The sequence below is a fragment of the Cucurbita maxima genome, unplaced genomic scaffold (assembly GCF_002738345.1).
Source record: "Cucurbita maxima cultivar Rimu unplaced genomic scaffold, Cmax_1.0 Cma_Scf00006, whole genome shotgun sequence".
NCBI classification, from domain to species: domain Eukaryota; kingdom Viridiplantae; phylum Streptophyta; class Magnoliopsida; order Cucurbitales; family Cucurbitaceae; genus Cucurbita; species Cucurbita maxima.
The window spans coordinates 4,132,722-4,154,961 of NW_019272022.1; the positions used below are offsets into that span (position 1 = coordinate 4,132,722).

General features: G+C 34.2%; 1 protein-coding gene across 4 annotated transcripts in view; it reads right to left on the bottom strand.

Annotated features, from left to right (window-relative positions):
- LOC111480224 (BEACH domain-containing protein B) overlaps positions 1-16,670 on the bottom strand; it is a 24,876-nt gene extending 8,206 nt beyond the window's left edge. Inside the window, exons 1-31 of one of the 4 annotated variants that reach the window (XM_023125146.1) lie at positions 16,371-16,669; positions 16,053-16,272; positions 15,728-15,939; positions 15,186-15,249; positions 14,470-14,701; positions 13,519-13,680; positions 13,169-13,435; positions 12,681-12,903; positions 12,456-12,524; positions 12,060-12,200; positions 11,742-12,017; positions 11,306-11,630; positions 10,413-10,871; positions 9,852-10,010; positions 9,553-9,702; positions 9,200-9,355; positions 8,972-9,013; positions 8,511-8,855; positions 7,792-7,965; positions 6,706-6,866; positions 6,268-6,583; positions 5,742-6,174; positions 5,321-5,648; positions 4,997-5,185; positions 4,248-4,509; positions 3,977-4,168; positions 3,679-3,897; positions 1,859-2,035; positions 1,395-1,501; positions 708-1,160; positions 391-604 (exon numbers count right to left, since the gene is read on the bottom strand). In XM_023125146.1, coding sequence (XP_022980914.1) covers positions 391-604; positions 708-1,160; positions 1,395-1,501; positions 1,859-2,035; positions 3,679-3,897; positions 3,977-4,168; positions 4,248-4,509; positions 4,997-5,185; positions 5,321-5,648; positions 5,742-6,174; positions 6,268-6,583; positions 6,706-6,866; positions 7,792-7,965; positions 8,511-8,855; positions 8,972-9,013; positions 9,200-9,355; positions 9,553-9,702; positions 9,852-10,010; positions 10,413-10,871; positions 11,306-11,630; positions 11,742-12,017; positions 12,060-12,200; positions 12,456-12,524; positions 12,681-12,903; positions 13,169-13,435; positions 13,519-13,680; positions 14,470-14,701; positions 15,186-15,249; positions 15,728-15,849 — 6,417 coding nt within the window. In that variant the 5' untranslated portion in view covers positions 15,850-15,939; positions 16,053-16,272; positions 16,371-16,669. Of the gene's footprint in view, positions 1-390; positions 605-707; positions 1,161-1,394; positions 1,502-1,858; positions 2,036-3,678; positions 3,898-3,976; positions 4,169-4,247; positions 4,510-4,996; positions 5,186-5,320; positions 5,649-5,741; positions 6,175-6,267; positions 6,584-6,705; positions 6,867-7,791; positions 7,966-8,510; positions 8,856-8,971; positions 9,014-9,199; positions 9,356-9,552; positions 9,703-9,851; positions 10,011-10,412; positions 10,872-11,305; positions 11,631-11,741; positions 12,201-12,455; positions 12,525-12,680; positions 12,904-13,168; positions 13,436-13,518; positions 13,681-14,469; positions 14,702-15,185; positions 15,250-15,727; positions 15,940-16,052; positions 16,273-16,370 lie in introns of all 4 variants that reach the window. The other 3 variants (XM_023125145.1, XM_023125144.1, XM_023125143.1) reach the window with 3 other exon arrangements.
- Between the last annotated feature and the right edge of the window lie 5,570 nt (positions 16,671-22,240).

Sequence of the window (22,240 nt, forward strand, 5' to 3'; positions counted from 1 at the left end):
TTTTTTTTTTTTTTTTTTTTTTTTTTTTTTTTTTTTTTTTCATTCCTTGAGGAATTTGTATCTTTGAACGCTTTTTCCTTTTCATTAATCAATAAAAAGTTCGTTTCTTGTCCCAAAAAAAAGTAAAAATATTGGAATGGAATAATATCAAATCTACAAAAAAGAAATAATAATAAATAAATAAATAAAAGTAAAATCCATATTCGACATACTCAACAGTCATTTAATTTTCAGTTTGAATACGATGGACATAGCGCTACCGTCTAAAGAATATCTATATGTTAGTTATTTAAGAATCACCTCTATCCTAATACCATGTAAATGGTTCAACATATAATAAGCACAAACAATCACAACAAAGCACATGGATCAATGTACACAGTAACTTACAGCTGCAGTAACTCGTTCTATTTGTATCAGGTTGTGAATGTACCCAGCTTCTTTAAGAAAAGCACCATTATCCGAAGAATCGTCTGTGCTTATCATACTGTTGGCAAGTATTGATTTGCAACAGCTTACAGTTTCTCGAATCAAATGCGATATGACATGAATGCGAGCATCGGTATTTAACGTTCTGTACTGTGACCTAACAGCAAGCAAAGACCTACGCATGCCATTAATTTAATTTAGGTTCACAAGCATCAGAAATATCCAAATTGGGTACCTCAGTATGCCATAAGCATAATATAAAGGGAAAGAAGCATTACCAGATGAACAGCAGCAACCTATTTTTGTTTTGCTCATCATCAGTAACCACAAGAGAAGGTAAAAGTGAAATAATCTGCTGCACACATCGCGACGCTTTTTCTAGAGGAGCCTTGCAAATGTAAAGCATGACAAGTCGAAAAATAATTCTTGGGAACTTCTCCGAGCGCAAAAGCATGGCCTTATCGACAATTTTGTTTGGTTTTCCTCCCAATGCACTGCCTATGCCTCCTGATACAACAACTGCAGCCATCTCTGCAGCAGGAAGGTTGAGTGACTCTACTAAACCACGGGCCCTTTGACCAAATGTAGGACCTCCAGCTGATGATTTCGGCAAAGATTTGTTCGGTCCCTTGCCATTTATCTCACTAATAATAATCCACAATTTATCGTAAAGACGCCACCATTTTTCATCCATCTTGTCCTCTTTAACGTCCATTTGATGTTGTGCATATCTAGAAACATGATGTAAAGAAACAGTTTACAGGTTATAACAATGTGCTTTCACCAAATAACACATAAAGATAGCTGGCAGCAGAATACATGGATATATCAAATTCATCTAGCCTAAGCATTATTCTTTACTATGTACACAAGACAGAGCAGCAGATTGTGTCAGAGTTGATAAACCTAAGCTTCCATGCAGATAGAGAGGAGGGGCGGCGAATGGGGAAAGAGATAGTAAGTACCTTGCTGTCTGGTCATCAGATTCTCCTTGCAAAACATCATGTAAGGCAGAGATGTGAAGCTCCAGTTCCATGGATTCGGGAGAGACATCAAAGACATTCGCTAGAATCTGCACGACGCTTAAATGAATAAAACCCGACATAGTAAACTGAAGCTCAAAACCCACTTAAGTAGAAAACGTAACCCAACAAATTTAACCATCGGTTGACTCGAACATGCTCCGTCCAGAGGCAGGAAGCTTTAAACGGTATGATATTGAGTTGAAATAAAATCTTGTAAGCTCAAAATTTGAGTGGTCATTGGACCCATAAGCTCACTAGTTAGGTCAGCATAAATTGAAGCTTTTCAATTTTTTCATTCATAAATCAAAGACATTGTTTCTTGAGAAACGGTTTTAGGCCTAGATAGAAAGGAAAAATGTGGACAAATAAAATATGAGGAGGGCGGGGAATAGAAATGCTAGTACCGGTAACTGATGGTCGAGTTCATCTATAAGCATGTCATCAACAAGCCTTAAAAGGTATAGTGTATTATCTCGACACGGTTGTGTAACAAATATATTCTCCCCAGAAGATAAATCCACTAACATTTGAATCAGATCCTCGTACATATCACGAAGAAAGTATTTAAAGGAGACTTGGCCCTGGGTCGAGATAACAAGAAAAACAATCAGTAAGTTAATTAGACATTTCGAAGCACATTGAGGAGACCAATTTAAAATATTCGACATAGACACATTTTTTTAAAGGAAATTCATAAGTTTCATTGATAAAATGAAAAATTATACAAAATGTTTCTCAAGCTAACTCAAAACTTGCAAGAAAAACTCAAAATCAAACCCAAAGACAAGTAGAGAATGTAATGAGAGAAATGAGAAAAAAATGTTCTCTCCTCTCTCCTCACTTCTCCTGTCCCTCAGATTCTAGCCTTCATCCGCTGTTGTTTTCAGTTTCCAGTTAACCTTCGTTATCATCAATCCTTCGGTTCCGAAGGTATTTTATTGCCTCCGAATAGTTTTGGTCGTTACATTTCTACTTTTTTGTCTCAACTTTGGGTTTTGAGTGGGTTCATCATGGAAGTTACGAGTCGTTGTATTAGGAACACATGTTGAGATTGTATGAGCGGAATCATCTTAGAATTCCATTTATAACCCTGATAAGCTTGTTGATTTCTGTTTTGTCTCAATCTGATTCTCATCCTGGATTCAATGAGATTACAAGTTCATCATATTCGAATGATTTAAGGGTTAGTTCCCCAAAAGTTTCTCCTTGTGCATCCATTTGCCCTTCAATAGTCGGATTAGTAGTCTCATGGGTGGTTCCCTTTATTTAGAAGACCGTTATAAGACAGAAGGATGGAAGAATGGGATTCCTATATGATTGTGTTGAGTCCTAACGGTCTTGATCTTCTAGATGTTCAGAGGTGAAAGCTCGATAGGAGCGGATTTTGTCATTGTTAAACCTATTTGTGCCACAATTACATAGGGAATCAAGTGCTCCCCCTACTAAAAGTTTGTTAGAAGCCGAAGGTCCCAAAGAATTGTGTGATCTTTTTTATCCTTCAAGTTAGGTGGCAAAGCACGAGAGAAAAAATCTAGAAGAAAACCCCTTTTTTAGCGCCCAACCCCAACTAGTGATTTCTTTATATTATATGAGAAAACCAACTTTCCTTCAAAAAAAATTGAAGGAATACAAGGGCCCCTCTCTAACTCCCCTATAGTTTCTATTGTTCCTCGTACCCTAAAGGTCGTACAACAATGTACACACACCAACTTGCCTCAAGAGCCTCCTATATCATCTCCCTACAAACTGTGTCGGGCACACTGAAAAACCAAAACCTCAAAGAAATAGGTGCAACTAATGCATTCTTGGTATGAGAGCTTGTAGGAAAATGATCATTTACTTTGTTGACCAGCCAGAAAGCCTTTTCATGACTTCATGATTGGTTTACATCCTAGTTGCTCCTTGTGGCAAATCCAAAAAGTGATTCCAATATTAAAAAATAAAAAATAAAATAAAATAAAAAAGAGGATAAAAAATCCATTGAACGAAGTACATTCTTACGATGAATTTACTGAATCAATCGAACTCCCACCCGCATAATTTTGTGAGATCCGGGTATCAAACATTATTTTCTCATTTCGCTTTATGTACGAAAAGAACAGAGATGTTTTGGTATAGCCAAATTACCATCAAAGTATACCAATAGTTGCAATTTAAAGGATGTAGAACAAGAATTAGTGACCACAAAATACATCATAAAAAGTTGCAAAAGAATTCAACATACTTTCTCAGACTGCATAATTAAGAAGGTTGTTGTTTCTTCTAATTGTTGCCAGCCACCCTTCACGGACGATATGTAATGCAAAAGAACAACACAAAATAGTTTCCTTATACTGCTCTGCTCATTTATTTTATTGTCAACTCGACCGACGGACTCAACTCTGTATTGCTGCAAAGCATCAAGCTTTACAGAGGCTGTCAACAAAGCATTCCACCCATATTCCTACAACAACAATTTAGTATATAATACGACGGAAGGTCAATTTCAATAGTTTTGACATTAATAGGTTAGCTGATAGTACCATAAACGCTTCAATATTTGAAGGATATGTGTCGAGAAGATCAAGAAGATCTGTGATTATTTTTAGTCTTGAAGAGATTTCCTCACAGCTACATAGGAACTTGAAAATAAGAACTAAACTCTGTGGAACAGCAAAATGAGATCCAAGAGATTTGTTCTTTTGTACATCAGACTGATTTTGTTTCTGCAATACCTGTAAGACGTTGAAACGTTTATAATAATCTTGGAATGCAACGAACAACTTGATTCAAATAAATATTTCCCATGCTCACCTGTTTGGGACTTGCACCGCCTAGAAGAACATCGAACAATGCAGCACATAAATTGTCTGTCGGTGGGAACCGAAACAACCTATCAGAAATAGCTGAGAATAGCGGTTGCATCCTTGAACTAGTTTTCTTATGGCTATCAGAAATTGGTTTAGGTTTTCCACTTGGGAGATTGAAAAATCTTAATCCTTTCTTCTCAGAAGGAAGATCAACCAAAAGTCTACCAAGGAACTGCAAACTAAGCAATCTGATAGGTTCGAATTCCCTACAAAACAAACATATGAGAAAATGAGTTTCGCCTTCTATGTTGCAAAGGTTTCACCATATGATATGAATTGCTTAAAATAGAGTTCAAGATACACCATTTAACTGACGGACCTATTTCATTTCTTTTGGTCATTGAGTCCACCTAATTTGTTAGTGATGAAAAACTCTCCAAGATCCTTTATTGACTACCTAAGCTAACCAATATTAACTCATAGTAATTGATTGGCAGGTAGTTTACACCGAATTAAATGACTCAAGTAAAACCCGCGCAGTAACTAATATTAACTCATAGTAACTAGGAGAAAAATAAACATAAGCCTGCACCAGTTAGGTTCGGTTTTCTAATATTTTCTTCTCTTTTCGCTCACTTTTCCTAGAGTTCGTATCCTTTTAATATTATTTTTCTTTTCAGCATATCATGTCAAAAGAACACGCAACTCAAAAATAGAATCTGGCTATTGAATTTAATATTGGAGCAATAATACCTCTGAAGAAGATTGATAAAAACGGGACAACCACCAATGAAACTAACTTGCTCGTGGAAAGAAGCAAGAACTGTCTTTTGAGATATAGCTCGAATTACCATATGCAAAACATCCTCGATGCACGTCACATCCTGACTTCTTTCGAAAAAAGCAATAAGAGCTTTTATATCAATTGCTACAATATTTTGCCTGCAAAGAACAGTAATATGATGTGTAAAGAGGTTACATAATCTTTGATAAGAACATATCATTGAAAGAATAAAGAGAACTTGATGCAAAAAATTTAAGAAAAAAACGCAGCAGTCTTAAAGTAAGGCGTTATACCGAATGCTCATTTCCCCAAGGCTTAGTAAAAGAAGACGAATTTTCCGTATTTCATCCCTAGTAGGCCCAAGAACTCCACCAGGTGGATGCAGAGAAGTCTTGCTTCCAGAAGCAAGTTTTAATTTAGCTTTGTCACAGTAAAACTTACGAATCATATTGAGAATAAGTGGGAGGCGGCAAAGATTCTTGAGTAGCCTGGGCTCGTTATCGAACTGCTGAATGAGAAACAAGTATAATTCACGCTGCACCTCATAAGGCGAGTAGATCCAGATTGAGAGATTAAGAAATATGCTAGACAAAGCATCTTGAATGAGCAGCTCAGAAAAGCCTAAACAAATATACAAAAGAAGACATATAGTCATGTAGGTACCAATAGAAGAATCTGTTAAAATAAGAACTAAGAACCAAATCAATTGAATACCACAGTTTGCAATGACGTTGAAAAGATGTTTTAAAGCTGCAAGAGTTTCCATATTAAGCTGCTGCGGATTAACCGATTGCAGCAAAAATCCCAGAATGGAGAAACCAGAAAGGAGATGCATCTGATGTTGACTCGGTAAGTTCTCGTCAAGGACGCAAGCAATAAGTTCAATAACTTCAGCTGTTAGACACTCCTTTGTACCAGCTATATTTACATTCTGACAAAACTGACCATTATTTTCACTTTCGTATCTGTCAGACTGAGAAATTAGAGGAAAAAGTACAGTGACGCCTCCAACACAGTAGAGAATCCGCTGTAGTAAGCGTCTTGAACATAATTCTGTGCCAACCATAGCAATAGCTTCAAAATAATTCTTTTCCGAAATTTGATCTAATGTTAGAGCAACATTAAATAATGATTTTCCACTGCTTGCCTGAAAGGGTAAAACCAAAGCATTAGGACACTGAACTGGTGTGAGACACTGGTCGGTGTAGATAATTATATCTTCTTAAGAAAGAAGAGAAACCTGTGCGTTAAGGCCGAAGATCATTTTCGATGCCAAACTCTCTTTAGCATAAAGAATTCCTCTAGGCAATGGATTTTCAGAGAAAGTAGCAATGTCATTGTCAAGAAATGAATACATATAGCTTGGTCCAAGCGAATGAATACCCTGCACTTGCTCAGAAGAAATAGCATCACTAAATAAATAAACAGGACCTATCTGACCAAGAAACGGAAATGCAGCTTCAACAGATTCCTTAGTGTCGACTTCTTCACTCAAAGACGCACTGAATTTTGCTCCAACCGTGCAATTTGTTAGTGGTTCGTTAACTTTAGCGTATCTGAAACAGGAAATCATTATAATCAGTCGACCTTCTCCATGGAGAACAATGACAATCGATAAAATATTTTCGAAAATTACAAGAAAATGTGAAACAATATGTACAAGAATTAATGCCTGAACCTGCATCTCTCAGAAGAAATAAGATCACCATCCACATAACACCTCAATAAGCTACCACCAGAGAATGCTCTTCCAATACTATGGGTTATACAAAGAAAATGCCACTTCTTTCTGACTATATTAACATGTAACCGGACGCTCTGTCTCTTCAGATTGATAGACTGAAAAGGGAAGGGAATATTATTAGTCAACTGCACCAGGAACATCATTAAAAGAATAGGCAAAAAAATTTACTTTCTTTAATTTAAAATATATACACGTATATATATTAGGTGCTGTTTTTTCTCTTAATGATATTAACTTAAATTTTTAATCACATTTGGTACGTCAATTCCATTTCAATACACATGAAGACAGTATTTCGTGCAAATTTGCAAGCTTTTGATCTAGTGGTAATATATTGGAGAGTAGTTAGTGTAATTTAGGATCTATTACTTGACTCCGCTCTTCGACAATAAGTTGTGTTTTCAAAGCAATAAGTAGTTTTTTCCCTAAGAAGAAACGAGACCTTTCATTTGGTATAATGAAATGAAACAATAGTTTAAATGGAGTGAATACGAAGAGAAAAAAGAGAGAACAACAAACAAACTACCGCATGTGAAAGCACCTAGTTCAATCCCTCGAGTGAGTTAGGGAGAAAAGGGAGAAGGTAGATTATAAGATCCCACATCAGTTGGGGAGGAGAACGAAACATTCTTTATAAGGGTGTGGAAACCTCTCCCTAGCAGATGCGTTTTAAAAACCTTGAGGGGAAGCCTGGAAGGAAAAGTCCAAAGAGGACAATATTTGCTAGCGGTAAGCTTAGGTAAGCAAATATTGAGTAAAGGATTATAGGAAAGAAGTAATTCTCTCAAGTGCTCGGTTAAGCCTTTTTCAAGTTTTGGTTTCTAACATACCCAAAATAAAAAAAGTTTAGCTCACACAAAATATTCCACGAAATAGCCGAAAAACCAGCATATAGAAGATTTCTCCACTTGTCCATGATAGGGAGATTTAAGCACGGAAGAAATAAAAATATAAAGATAAGTCTAATACAAATAAATAATTAAAGATATTGAAAGATAATTTTCAAAACATATGAGGAACCTCGTAAATAAACTTGTCCTTTGCAAGCACCGCCGAGCAGCCTCTTCCATTTTCTGTAAGGAAGCTGAAAAGACCCATTGTTCCATGTTGTGGGAAGTTCTCTACCCGAAGCCAACATGAAAAGGAAAAGCCTTTATTGAGAGGCCACTGAACAGGTGTTTTAATTAAGATCCCCTACATATGAAGAAAAATTGAAGTCAAAAAGCTTTAAGAATAGATATAACTTTAGAAAGGCCATCATCTTCAAATTTAAGATAAATTGTAAAGATAAAGCTTCTTCGGGAACGAACGACCATAGAGATGCAAAATAATCATACACTTCAAATATTCACTTGAATCATTAATTAGATGGAAAATAAACAGCATTAAACTGCTTATTTTGAACCTTCAATAATGCTAATATTAAGAGTCTGTGTTTTGGGTTTCATTAAACGATATCCAAATAAGAGGCGTGTTTCAAATAAATTAAATGGTTAAATTCATTCTAATTTAACTACCTAAGTGCACACTTCCAAAGTTGGTACATTGATATGATTTCAGGAATCACCAGAAAAACAGACCCAATCTGCTGCAAGTTTGCGACATACTTTTTCAATGATCTTACACTCAGACAACATGATTATAAAGACTCAATGCGTTCTAGAATATTTCGAAAGAAATCTTCTCTAAAGTTCATCATGATCCAAAATAGTTCTATAGCAACAGCGTTAAGGACTTACAGAGTTGTTCCCGCTCATATCAAAAAAAGCGGTTGGTCCCTTCTCAGATAGCATCGATAAAATACTGGCCATCAACAACGAGCAATATCGTTTCTGTCTCCCAACTTTCTCACTCCTTAACAAAGCAAAGATTTTGCGGATATCCTTCCCAGACACACTATGACCACCTATTACTTGAACTAACTGAGCAATTTTCACAATGATGCCATCATTGTTATCTTGACCAAACCAATCCAGAAGAAAATTCAGCATTCCTGCTCTCACACAAGAAGCTCGATTGGATATAGAATCCCGAAGAAGCTGTTGGAATATATTAAGCCCTTGATGCTGCAATGGCTCACTGCTCTGCCCAATTAAATGCCAAGTAAATTAAAAGAATTTAAAAGAAAAAAAATGGAACACAACATAGAAATGAAATATCCAGAAAGAATATCAAGCTACAAGAGAAATGAATTTCTAACCTTCTGCAGAACACTCAGATAAAGAATGATCACATCTTCGTTCTGCATCAAAATGGTGGTAAAGAGAATATTATATTTCAGTAGTCGCACACATACAAAGGCACAGCCACATCAATTAGAAACTTCTAAACTATCATACTGAAGAAATGAAAGGTAGAGGGATATTAAAGGTCGGACGATGATTGGACAACAAAGAGCTCAAGAAGAATGACCGCGTCATCAAGTCACCTGTATAATAGGGCACAACTTTAAGTCAAAAGTTCCATCAACAAGCATATCGAGTAGAACACCTAAGAGTGCACCACTTGGATGGCATTGACAGAAGTCCAAGAGCAAAGTTTGCATTGTCTGGTAACCTTTGCCAGCCAAAGCTCTAAATGAAGCCTGTACAAGTACATCAATAAACATTAAGCAGATAATAGCTGACAAGTTTACTCAAGATATATGTATAAGAAACATTAAGCAGACAATAAAGCTCATATGGAACAATAGTGAATAAAGATGTCGTTATTTTTCAGCACATTAGCATACGACAATACCAAAACATTAATTAGACGCCCATAGACAAATTTTAGAAGTACCTTTGAGACTTCATTTTTAGCAAGCAGACAAGTAAGAGTTTGAAGGACGTTCAAAACCAACTTCTCTCCAATTTCCTTGTCGACATTACCGTTCAACAAAGAGACGATATGCAAAAAACACTCTCCATCACGAAACAGAGCTTGGTAGTACTGAAGGAAAACAAATTACAACATTTAGAATACCAAAAGAGTGTACAAGCCAACAAGAAAAGAAAGTTAACAAATAATAAAGGCAAACATGTGTTTTGAGATAGTTCTTAGGATGTAGGAATTAAGAAAATTACAGCACGTAGATATACCTGAGGATCATTCAGAACCATCTCCCTGATTCCAACCAATAGATCAATAGAGAGTTCTGTTGAACTTTTCTCCCGCTCTTTAATTTGAGCAAACGTTTCAAGATATTTAGTACAAATATACAGTTTTGCCTTATGATCTTCCTCGGAAATTGCTTTTATCTGAACGACAGTTCAACCAAAAGTAAATGAAAAAGAAGGTTAATACAAGCAAAGTAAGCTTTCCTGTGTAGCATTTAAAGAAAACCACCCCAATGAAATTCTTTTTCATTCTTTTTTGCAATTTTGAACAAAATACAGTGACTCGGTGGATGTCTTAACACGCACAGCCTCTTGATGATTAACAATGATTGGAAGGCTCTCATTATCAGTTTTTGGGAGGAGGGTCCCTGCCCCGCCTCCACCCATTAGGCTGTACTTATTCTTTATGGAATCAAAATCTTTTGATCTCTCTAATAAAATAAAATAAAAAATAAAGAAGAGATACAACTTCTTAACTCATTCTCGAAGGAAACCTGAAAAGGTACAGAACTTAGCTAGAACAAATCAGTAATATCACATTACCTTTATGAGCACAAGTGTGTGTTTAAGTACACGGCTTCTCAAACTTTCTTCCCAAAATAATTCAAACAGACAGTCAATTGATGTTGGATTAAGCAGAACCAACTTTTGCGCATCATCTCCTTTTGAGGAAAATTCTGTGAAAAGTTCCATGATGGTTTCCAAGCATGTGAGACAACTTTGAGCTGTCTCACGTGAATCGTGTCCCTGATTACTTCGAGGTTGAATACCTTCAACAAAATTAATATCAGATGAAATAGCATTTCCAGATCTTCTATGTTCCTGGGCTTGAACACACGCAACTTTAAGCAACCGAGGAATGGCATTCAATGTCTTGAATGAAGCAACAGTTCTCTCAGGTGAAATTTGTAATATGCGGAGGAGGCTCTTAGAGAGAGCAACGGCAACCTCAGAATTACAAGCAGACTGTTCGAGGGTGTCTAACAAAGCGGATAATTCAGGCTGCCAATTACGAAGTTTTGAGTTATAAAATGCATCAAAGCCAGAAGCTGAATATTTATAAATAACAGAACATAATGCAACAAATATTACAAGGCTGACTAATCATATGGTCTAATATTTAACATGGTATTATGGCAGGAGATCTTGTATTCAAATCCCTATAATATCATTTTCCCTCCAATTGATTCCACTTGTTGGGCTTTCTATTAATTTTCAAGCCGGGAAATATTAGAATACCTATATAATTAAATTTAACACAATTCATCCGCTTAAGCTTTTGGGTTAAGTGGTGATTTACATTATACGTGCTTCTAATTAAATAACCTGAAAAATCTGGACCAATATTCCAGTTGAGCAAGAAATATTATTTGTTACGTCATAATAAAAGAATCAAGTATAGTCGGTGCGGTATCAGGAAATAATAAATAACTTACTAAATTATGTGCACTTCCACAAGAAGTTGCAGCGAACTCTACAAATGAAATGACTTCAATTTGAATCATATCGACCCCGTCAACCTTTGGTGGACAGTTTGAGCTAGTAGCATAATATGTTTCAGGTTTCTCCAAGAAATCATCATTATTTGTCCAAGATTCTAGGGTAAACTCCTCAAAAGCAGGTCCAAAATAGAAAAAGTTCTCAGAGAAGAAAAGATCCCATATCCCCTCTTCTCGAAAAATTTCAAGAGACACCGGAGAAGAAACAAGGAACTTTCTAAATGCAGCAAGGACGGAGTGTTGCAAAGCATTGGCAAGGATCCTACAAAACGAGTTAAATAGCAGCGCGGGGAAATGGTAGACTTGAGAATTTTAAAAAAAAAAAAACATAATAGTTATAGGAAAGACGGATTGAGTCGACCAAGAAATAGACCTCAAGTGGGCAGGCAAATCGTTTTGATTAGAGCAAGCCTTAATGCAGGGGAACACGGCTACAAGTACCCTCATGACCCATTTGATTGAAAGATCACCGTAGACCAATGAAACCGGTGTCATGATTCGAATAGAAGATGCTTGAGGATGATGAGGTTTAACATCATCTGGAGCAAGAAGAAAAGAACAAAGTACTCTGCATAACTTCACAACATATTCATTCCAAGATTGAATATGAGTAAGATTGGCTAAAGGTAAAACAGAACATTCTCCTGATTGTGCTGCAACATTATATTTACAGTCAAGACTAGGCCATCTAAAATCTTGCTGTCCAGATAACTCCCCAATCTGCAGTTTGAATTCTTCTTGAAGCGTGAACGCTGGAGAACAGAAGCTATTTGCAAATTTATGGATTCTCCCATTTTCACACAAAAATTGCATGTTGTTTAAATTCCCAAAGCTGGATGCAGTTAAGGACGCCAATCACGTATTAACTTCTGGATGAAATTGAGAACAAAAAGGTATCATAAAACCCAAGCTATACAACAGTAGAGAAGCTGATAAAATACAACAATCCATGTACTTTACAAGTAAGAAACAATGAACATATTCATGCATCAACTTCCAAATCGCATCTGGCACAGGATATTCATGAAAGTACCAGAAAATCAGTAGAGAACAATAGAATAAGAAACGAAAAAAGAAAAAAGGATACACGGCCTCTCTAAGGACTGCCAGTGAAAGAACATGCAGCTGCAAAATGTTAAGAAAGCTGCTCTCGTCTCTGAAAAATATTTTAGAAAGAATGTTAGCAGTCAAAAGAAATAAAGACATTGATATATCCATTGACAATAACCAAAGAAAAATTTATCGAGACTCCTCTCACAGACAACATCCAACACGCAAGAAATCGAAATAAATTAGAGTGAAGGGTGTACACCTTTTCTGGTCAGCACCAGCCAGGTCCTTCGGAGCTAAAACGATTTTGGATGGAAGTCCAAGGCCATCTAACAAGACTTCAAGTCCACCAATGCTTTTAAAATGATTTTGACCCCGTGGGTTCTCGGATAATGCAGAATAGAGAATTTTTATAGCCAAACATTGGAGCTCCACGTCGATATTTTGTTCTTTGATATTCAGCCTTCTAGTAACGCGTAACAACTCTGGTAAAAAAAAAAAAATTTAAAATCCTTATCAGCCTGAATAATAAATACTGAGGATCTACAAGAAAAGCAATATAAATTTTGTGGATGAAAAAATTTAGTAATAATAATGGTTTACAAAAGATCGAGAAAAAAAAAACATTTAATGATGGCGTAGTGAAAATTAGATTACAAGTTTCTTCTACATGACACCATTTCAATGGATTATTGTACTTATCACTTAGTTTTGATGACAAGTTTGGTTACTCAAACTGGCATACCTTACCTACTAACCAATTAATTCCACCAGCTTCCATCACTGACACAACCGCCTTCTGACGCCACATTAATCTCTCTTCACAAGATGGTATATTCATGCTTAGAGAATGATCCTCCGCACATAGAAGTGAATCTATATCGATAAAGGAGTGTACTATCGACACCACATTTATTAACACGAGTTGTAGGAGTCTCGTATTTTCCACAACAATATTCGATAGACCTTCATCGCCAGAAAGTTCGCCTGCTATTGTCTTAAGTTGGATAACAGCCCCTGAAATTAAGGAAATCAGACTGCAAGCTGAAAGTAGAGAAAATATTGGCAGCGATATTTATATACGGAAGCGATGAGACCACCTTTCATCAATGCTGTGAGCTTCTGAATCCCACTATGGTACCCAAAAATTTTACAGTTGTGCATCGAACGCATAACTATTGCCAGGGCATCCAAGATCAGAAACCCTTCTGAAGTTAAATTTAATCCAGTTGATGCTCCAAGTATGTCTGCTGTTGACCTCCCTGAGTCGAAAGTTCAGTGCAATTGATAAAGTCAGCTAAAAAGGGAAGGTCAACAACGTCAATGCCTTAAGAAGTCTGTCGTCGCCTACCCTCACAACTCGACATCAAATACAATAAAATGAGAGGAAATCTAGAATAAGATGGAGGCATGGAAACCCAAAACAAGATTACCAGTCATGAAAAATAATTCTCTTTCTCAAAGACAGATATTTCTCTCCTCTAGTGTACACTGTCTTATATAACTAAAACAGCATTGGGGTGAAAGTGAACGGTGTAAACCGATGAGGCTTGAAAATAATTAAGATCCGCTCAAAAAGTTATACAAAGGCTGGCATTTATACTACCACGGGGCATTCAACCAACAGCCAATCTAAATAAAACCATTCAACGCCCTAACTAACCTCCTCAAACAAGCTTCTAACTTCCCTAACAAATTACCCCCAACGACTACGTTTCCAAAATAAGTAACATAGGGCCAATCGGCCAAACATAAGAAAACCAGAGAATTCTAACGATAGCCTTCCATCAGCAAAAGCCCAAAAAATCAACCAAACCAACGAAATACTGCTTTGCATATTAGTGAAGACCTTATATCATGCAGAACGGAGTTCACGTTGATGACCATTTTATTCACTAAAGTGCATCTCAGATGCACTCTCAAACATAGCAGAAATCATTCAATTTGTTTTCAAAAAGTAAATAACCAATTCATCAGGAAAAAAAAAAAAAAAGATAAAATAAAGAAATACCAAAAGCATCCTCAAAAGTGGGGGAGATAAATCAACTTACATTCAACTACAACAGAAGTCAATTGCTTGACCTCTTCGATTAATTTTAAAATGATTTCGGAAGGATGTCCACTGGAGCAGCCAACAACAGTATGATCCAAAGTAGACGAGTTCATGGTTTGAACAGAAGTTGAGGCATCCTTTGGGAGCCAGCCAGCATTTATTGGTTTCCAGTTCTTGTATACAACAATAAATTGCTTCAAGAAAACATAAAACATCCTTCTTCTTTCCCCCTAAAGATTAAGAATATTGCACGGTAAGAATAAATTTGAGAGACTGAAACAGAGATACGAATACAAATCCAGATTTAATAAGTTTATAAAAAAAACTAGCTTTTTTGTTAAATTATAACATTTTGTCCCTATACAATAATCCATTATCAATAAAACTTGGAAATACACATAAAAAACACATTCATACATATACGCGCGCGTGCACACACATACAGCTAAATAAATATATATATATAAGTAGTAGTATCTTACAAGACAAACTATAGTTAAACTTTTCTCTCTACAAGACTTTGTTTCGAATTTGTGCTTATTCCAATAGTTCAGTACATAATATGCAGTAAACTATATCAATTAGATCCCGTAAAAGGAAATTGTCACATTAAACATAATATCATTGCTTTCCCAATGAAGACACTTCGAAAAAACTTCCGAGCATTCTTCATGATTATAAAGAAAAAAGAAGTTCAGAAGGTCAGAATCATACCTTATCAACAGCTTTCTCATATCTAACCCAAAGTTCATTCAGAATCGCCTCGTCGCCATCTTCACTGCAAAAATATAAAATAAGGCATAGCAGCCGCCACAAGAGGAGGAAAGAAAATGAGAACAGTGAAAACTGATATAAAGAGAAGACAGCAGCACAAGAATTGGACATGAAGTGTTTTGTTTCCCAAAATAAAGAATGCATACTCCTTGGCCATTAGATGAACTACAAACTCCATGTTCAAAATTTCCAAATAAAATTTAAATATGATCATCCAATTTGAGTATAATAATAAGTGAAGCAAAAAATATATATATATCCAACGCATAAGAGCAGTGCTAACACAGTAATTGAAATATGTGGTGCCAAAAAATAAAGCTTAAACATAAACACATATTTGCTATACATTAGAACTAGAGGTTCTAATATATTTAAATTTTTAAAATAATAAATAAATAAATAAAATAAAATTAACAAAAAAAAAAATTAAAAACAAAACTCTTGACTAAGCCCTCTGGAAATCATAAGGAGGGTGCAAATACCTGAATCGTATTTTTGGACTCGGAGGATATGGACTGTTAGCTTGTGACCCTGTACCGGACACTCCAATATGGCCACTGGATGTCCTCCGAATCAAGTCAGCTACGCCCTTAACTATGTTCATTGCTTCCTACAAGAACTCGAAGAACTTCAAGTTGCCATTACTTGACAATACGATGATCCAGAATCAGGCGGTCCTTTGAATCCATTGCTTCTGCATAGACCAGCTTTTTTCTATTAAACGAACTCAATAATTCACATCACTCGATGTTGATGAACGGAAAGAGTAATTTATAGCCATGATTCCAATAAACGAGCTTAATTTACCTGGATTAAGCGAGCTCCGGTGTAATCCATAATTATGTACACGACATCTATTTCACTGATCATTGTTTCTCTGCAAATGGCCAATAAACGAGCAACATACAAAACAAATCAGCTCGTGAATTCACGTTTCATCCAAGACGCAAACAAAATCACTGGATGAATTCTCCAATTCCAAACAACGCTTTGTATATCTCAACGATAAAATGCTATGTAGGAAAAACTGCGAAAACGAACAGATAAAATTCAGAAGGTTAGCGAAATGATTGAGCTTCAGTTCAAGCTAATCGTGAAAGTTTACAAAATTCTAACGAGGCCTACCTCGTCGGATCGCGCAGCTCAAATTCGGCGAAGGAATCCCGTGGTTTTGGATGCAGGACGAGGGATCTCAACTGGAGCTTCTTCGATGGCGATGGTAGATGAAGAGAACCGAAAGCGGTGTATTGAGGTCATAAACCCGGCGGAAATCTCAATTAATTTCAGGATTGCGCTGGGAAAATCGGTTAATCCAGTTTCAGGGAAGCGGTCAAACCTGCGTCTGAAATTAAGACCGTCGAGGTTTCGCTACGCTATGCTATGCTATGCTTTGCGAATTGCGATGGGACGCAAATCATTTCTAAACATTTTTCTCTTTCTTTTTTGTGCCTTTCTTTCTTTCTTTCTTTCTTTCTTTCTTTATTTCTTTATTCTTTCTTTTCTCTCTTTTTTTTAATAATTAAAAATCACATTTTAATTCTCACTTATAATATATTTACCCTAACTTTCATCATATAATTGCAATTTGATATTAATTTTATTTGTAAATTTCGTAACAATTAATTTATACGATAAAAAAATTCATCAAAATTAAATGTCGACGACAATAATCACACCCATCAAAGTTTAAATTTGTGAAATTATTAATTTTTAAAATATATGTGAAACAATTCAATTGTATTTTCTCTCCTATTTTATTTTGGAAGTGAAATTTGTGTTATTATCGCTTATATTAAAAATTAAAAAATAATGACAACGGTGGACTATATATGTACTTATTTATTATTTGTCGATGTAACTTGAGAAAAATATACAAATTGTTTTAAGAGAAAAAATATATTTTCATATTTATTTTTGATAAAAAAATTTATTTATCATCACTTACTTATATTAAAAAAAAATAAAAACAATAATAATTAACGTTAAGATGTTTTGATGAAATTTGAACACGTGATAAGTGTGGGTATATATATTAAGCCCGAAGAAATCGGTTAATTTGGGCCGTTGTTACGGGTGGGAGCCCAACTGGTCGGAATAGGGGATTGTCGGTGGAATGTGGGCCGGTCCTAAGGCGGTTATAACGGCCTTTTGTTTTTCCTTACCAACTTTTTAAATGACATGAAGACTATTTTTTGCTATTTTTTAGCAGTATTTTCGAGAAAATTTACGTTAATTTTTAATTTTACAGCATAATTTAACATTCAGCTCATAAATTTTGTACTTCAATACTCAAACTTCTTTTTTCCCAAGCGCTTTAAGTACATTCCTGGTTTAAAACTACAGTCATTTTAAACCCTTCAAAACTATAATACATTTTTTTATTACGGTGAGTATTAGATGAACACGATTCTTCACAATATTGTCCACTCTAAGCATAAGCTTTTCTGACTTTGTTTTGGGCTTCTCCAAAATGTTTCATACCAATAGAGAGAGTATTCATTTATTATAAACCCAGGATCATTCCCATAAATTAGTTGATGTGGGACTTTCATCATCTAACAACGACTATAGTTTCATATCTAAGTGTCAGAATATTACATTTTTGTCCTTCCCATTCCTTGAGATATGGGTATATATATATATATATTAGACAAATATTTTCCTTTGATGATTGAAAGTAGCTAGCCACTCAACTATTAGTTAGCTCGGATATGAGGTAAAAGTGGCTCATCCAACCCAGCAAGTGGATTCATTGTATTATGCTGCATTGCAATGAAGCTGAAAAAGGTAAGCTCCTTTTCATTTATTAAAAGGGTATAAGCCAGGAAAACCTCCGAAACTAGGGTTCTAAAAAAACTAATCTTAGAAACAATATCCGTTCTCGAAAAGGGCACCCTACAAGACCCCTAAACTACAAGCTAGCCACAATGGCTTTTTCCACCATTGTTGCTTACAGGCTCGAAAATTTCTCTTTCGCCTCTTCTCTCAATCTCCATTTTGTTTTTTTTTTAATTATTATTTGACAAAAGATTTATTGGGACTTGAAGAGCATGACATCCACGTGGGACAGGGAATAAAAATGGGTCAGTGTCCTTACCGATCTCGAAAGAGCCTCAAAATTTTATCTCTTGCCTTCCCATGGGAAATAGAATATTCTCCCCCCTATTTTTTACTCTCAAATTAAATATTGGTTTTTTTAAATAAATAAAAAAAAAATTATTCCATTTTCGAAAATTGAAGTCCAAAATTGACGGAGCATTTCTTATCCTCTACACTAAACAACTGGAAACTGAAAGACCATTTTCATTTACCCATAAAATAATATTTACGAAATAGTAATTATTTTAAAACCAAATTATTGTTTTTACTGTTAGTTTTAGTTGTAATTAATATAAAATAAAAAAAATTAGGAAAGAGAAAAAATGTAGATAGATATTTATAATTAAAAAATAATAAAGTATAAAAATCTTAACGAAGAATATTACAAGATAGATCATAATAAAAATTTAAATATTAATATTTCACAATACAAAGCTTTTAGTTACGTCGAGATCGTCTATTATAATAATTTATTCTTCTAGATAAAATAATAACGGTAGAAGATCAAAACAATAATAGATAGATTGGTTGATTATGTATAATTATATTTTATGTTTTACGATTCATCGAGTTCAATAAAAATATATTTTGTAGATATATTGTTGAAGATTGTTTTTAAGATTACGTGTGAAATTCTAAACAATGTTTTTATGTTTCTTTTTACCGAAAACTTGAATTTAAAGTTTTTTAATCATAAAAAATTAATAAACATGATTTGTATTACAGCTAGTTTCATAGTTTATAAATATATTTTAAAATACGTTTTAATTTAATTTATAAATCGTTTTTAAATAAATATGATTTTGTTTTAATTTAATTCATGGTTTCTAAAGCAATAATTATTGAAATTGACGTTCTTCCTAAGAATTCACAATTCGCCCAGTGACGTCTAAACTAAATGTCCGAAAACCCAAAGAACATAGGTGGGCCCCACCTGACGAACGACGTCGGGTTTGGCGACAGAGGTCTGATGAAGCCCAGCTGGCTACATTTTTGGGATTCACCAAAAAAATAAATATATGTTTAATCCAGTGGATTTTCAATTTGATTTTTATTGTTATTTTTCAAATTTTTATTTTCACAAAAAAAAAAAAAAAAAGAACACTCTACCTTAAGCATTTTCAGATTATATTAATAGTTAATTATTAATAAAGATGTAAAAGAAGAATTAAACTATTTATTATTTCATTTTAAATTTTAAAATTCTAAAAAATTGGCAAATATATAATCTCATTGAATTTTTATGAGTTATTACAATCTAATTATCTTTTAATTTCTCATCTAAAATATATATATATATATATATATATATATAATCTAATTATTTTGTTAGGTAGGTAAGCTTATGGTAACTCAATTATTAATAGTTATCGACAAAAATAATATAATTAAAAATTATAGACCATAAAACCTATAATTCTTTTTAAAAACCAAAATATATATTTAGCCAATTTTGTTTAGATATTAAAGACGTGTTTACAATTGTAACGAAAAAACAATCCTAATATAATCAATAATTATAGAAATAAAATTAATTTAATTGTATTTATTTGAATTAATCGAAAATAGAATCTCGACTTTATTATTGAATTGAAATGAAATTATATATTTATAATTAGTTACCGTACCAAAAATATGTTACAAGAGTTAAAAGATTTTCCATCTTCCTTGGAAAATCTTTTAATATCTATAGTAAAATAAAATTACTTTAAATTATTATTATTATTATTATTATTGTAAAATGAGAAACTCGCAATAAATCGCGACCCCGCGTTTAGGTTTTGATTACGAAAAAAACACGTAAACACGGCCACGGCCACGGCCACCAACGGCACAGGCTTCCCCTTGCTTGTTCTCGCGTCGCGCCAACAAATTCTCCCCAAAAACGAAAAACTCGTGATTAATACGACTTCCTAAATTTGGATCGCCACGTGGAATGCGTTCCCACCTTCCATTCCTCTATTTTCCTGCCTGCATGGGGTTCTCAACGTATTGCACGTGAAATTCACCGGTTCCCATTCATCGTATCTTCCTCCTTTTATTTTCCCGATTATTTGTAGTTCTACCTGCATTTCATCGCCGAATTTCAAGTCAATCTTCTTTACTCAAAATAATAATAACAAATTAATTTATTTTTCATTAATCAAATAAATAGTCCATGCCATCTACCGTCCGTTCTCAATTAATTTATTTAACAAAGCTCCGGAAGTTTATTTATTTATTTATTTTATCACACTTTATTATAAGTATCTCAGAATAATTATTAAAAAAACACTGAAATATCATTAATTTAATTTATTTATCTCAATATAAACGTGAATTGATGGGTCATTGATGATTTATTTTTCTTTGAACTTAATTTTTAAGTATAAGTCTAAAATTTAAACCTTAAACGGTCCAGAGGTAAATTAAATATTGGCCTATTGAACCATGCATACGTTAATAATATACGATTATCGATTCAAATTTAAGGTTTAATACAAACTAATCAACATGTTTCTGTCTAATACCATTAATAAAGACCACTATACGTTAAACATGAGACATTACAGTCTAATATAGAAATTTTGGTTCAAACCCAAGACTTAACAAAGAGTTCACGGACATTCGTTGATTTCATGAATAAAAACCATTGAACACGACGTGTCCTTGTCTAATACATGTAATTTGGTTCGAACTGAAGACGGTAAAAGTTCACGAAGATCCGTTGATTTAATTCATAAAACCAATATACGCTAAAATGAATTCAAAGAGATTTGTTAATTTCGTGGATAAAAACTAATGCACATTAAACACCACATGTTTTGATTTATATATACATTTTTTATTTAAATCAAAGTCCACGAAGATCGGTTGACTTTTTGGATAAGAATAACAATAAGAGTTAATATTAAAAACCATTACACTTAATTAAATATTAATTAATTACCCTAATTAGTCAATAAATATCGACGAAGCAATAATTCAACGAACTTGAACGTATTACTCGAAGTATAACCTACCGGGGCACGCCCTTTCCCGCCTGTCTTCCCCGTAGAAGAAAGAGCACCACGAGTTGCCTCTCTCTCAAACACCTTTATCTTTGTTGTTTCCCTGCATGTAGGGTTTTCTTTTTTTTCTTTTTTTATAAATATATATATTTTATAGTTATGAGTTGGGGAATTAATGACGTGGCATGTTATTTATTTATTTTCACGTGAGTATATGCTCAGTTTTGACATATTCACTAAATTATACTAGAATTAATAATTTTAAAATAGATGAAATATTAAAATATTTCATTATAGTTTATTTTCCTTTTAGATTTAGGTCTTTTGATGAACATTTTGATTTTTAATTTTCAATTTTTGAAAATGACGGTTTGTTTCTATTAGGCAAACGCGATTCCTTGATTATAAACCTATGATCATTCCTCAAATTAGTCAATGTGGGACTTTTATCATCCAACACCTCCTCTCGAACAAAGTATGCCTTTCTTTTGGAGTTCCAACATCTCCCCTCGAACAAAGTACACCTTTCTTTTAGAGTCTTAGTCATTTTTTTACTATGCCTTCGAGAAGACTTAATTTATTTTCTTTTGGAGTCCTTTGTTCGACATTTGAGGATTTACCAATCTATTGGCATGACTAAGGCATGACTATGATACCATGTTAGACGAACACGACTCTCCACAATGGTATGATATTGTCCACTTCGACCCTAAGCTCTCATGGCTTTGATTTGGACTTCCCCAAAAGTCCTCAAATGAGAGAGTATTCTTTAATTATCAACTCATGATCATTTACTAAATTAACCGTGAGACTTTCATCATCCAACTGTTGGTACTTTTTTTTTTTTTTTTTTTTTTTTTTTTTTTTTTTTTTTTTTTTTTTTTTTTTTTTTTTTTTTTTTTTTTT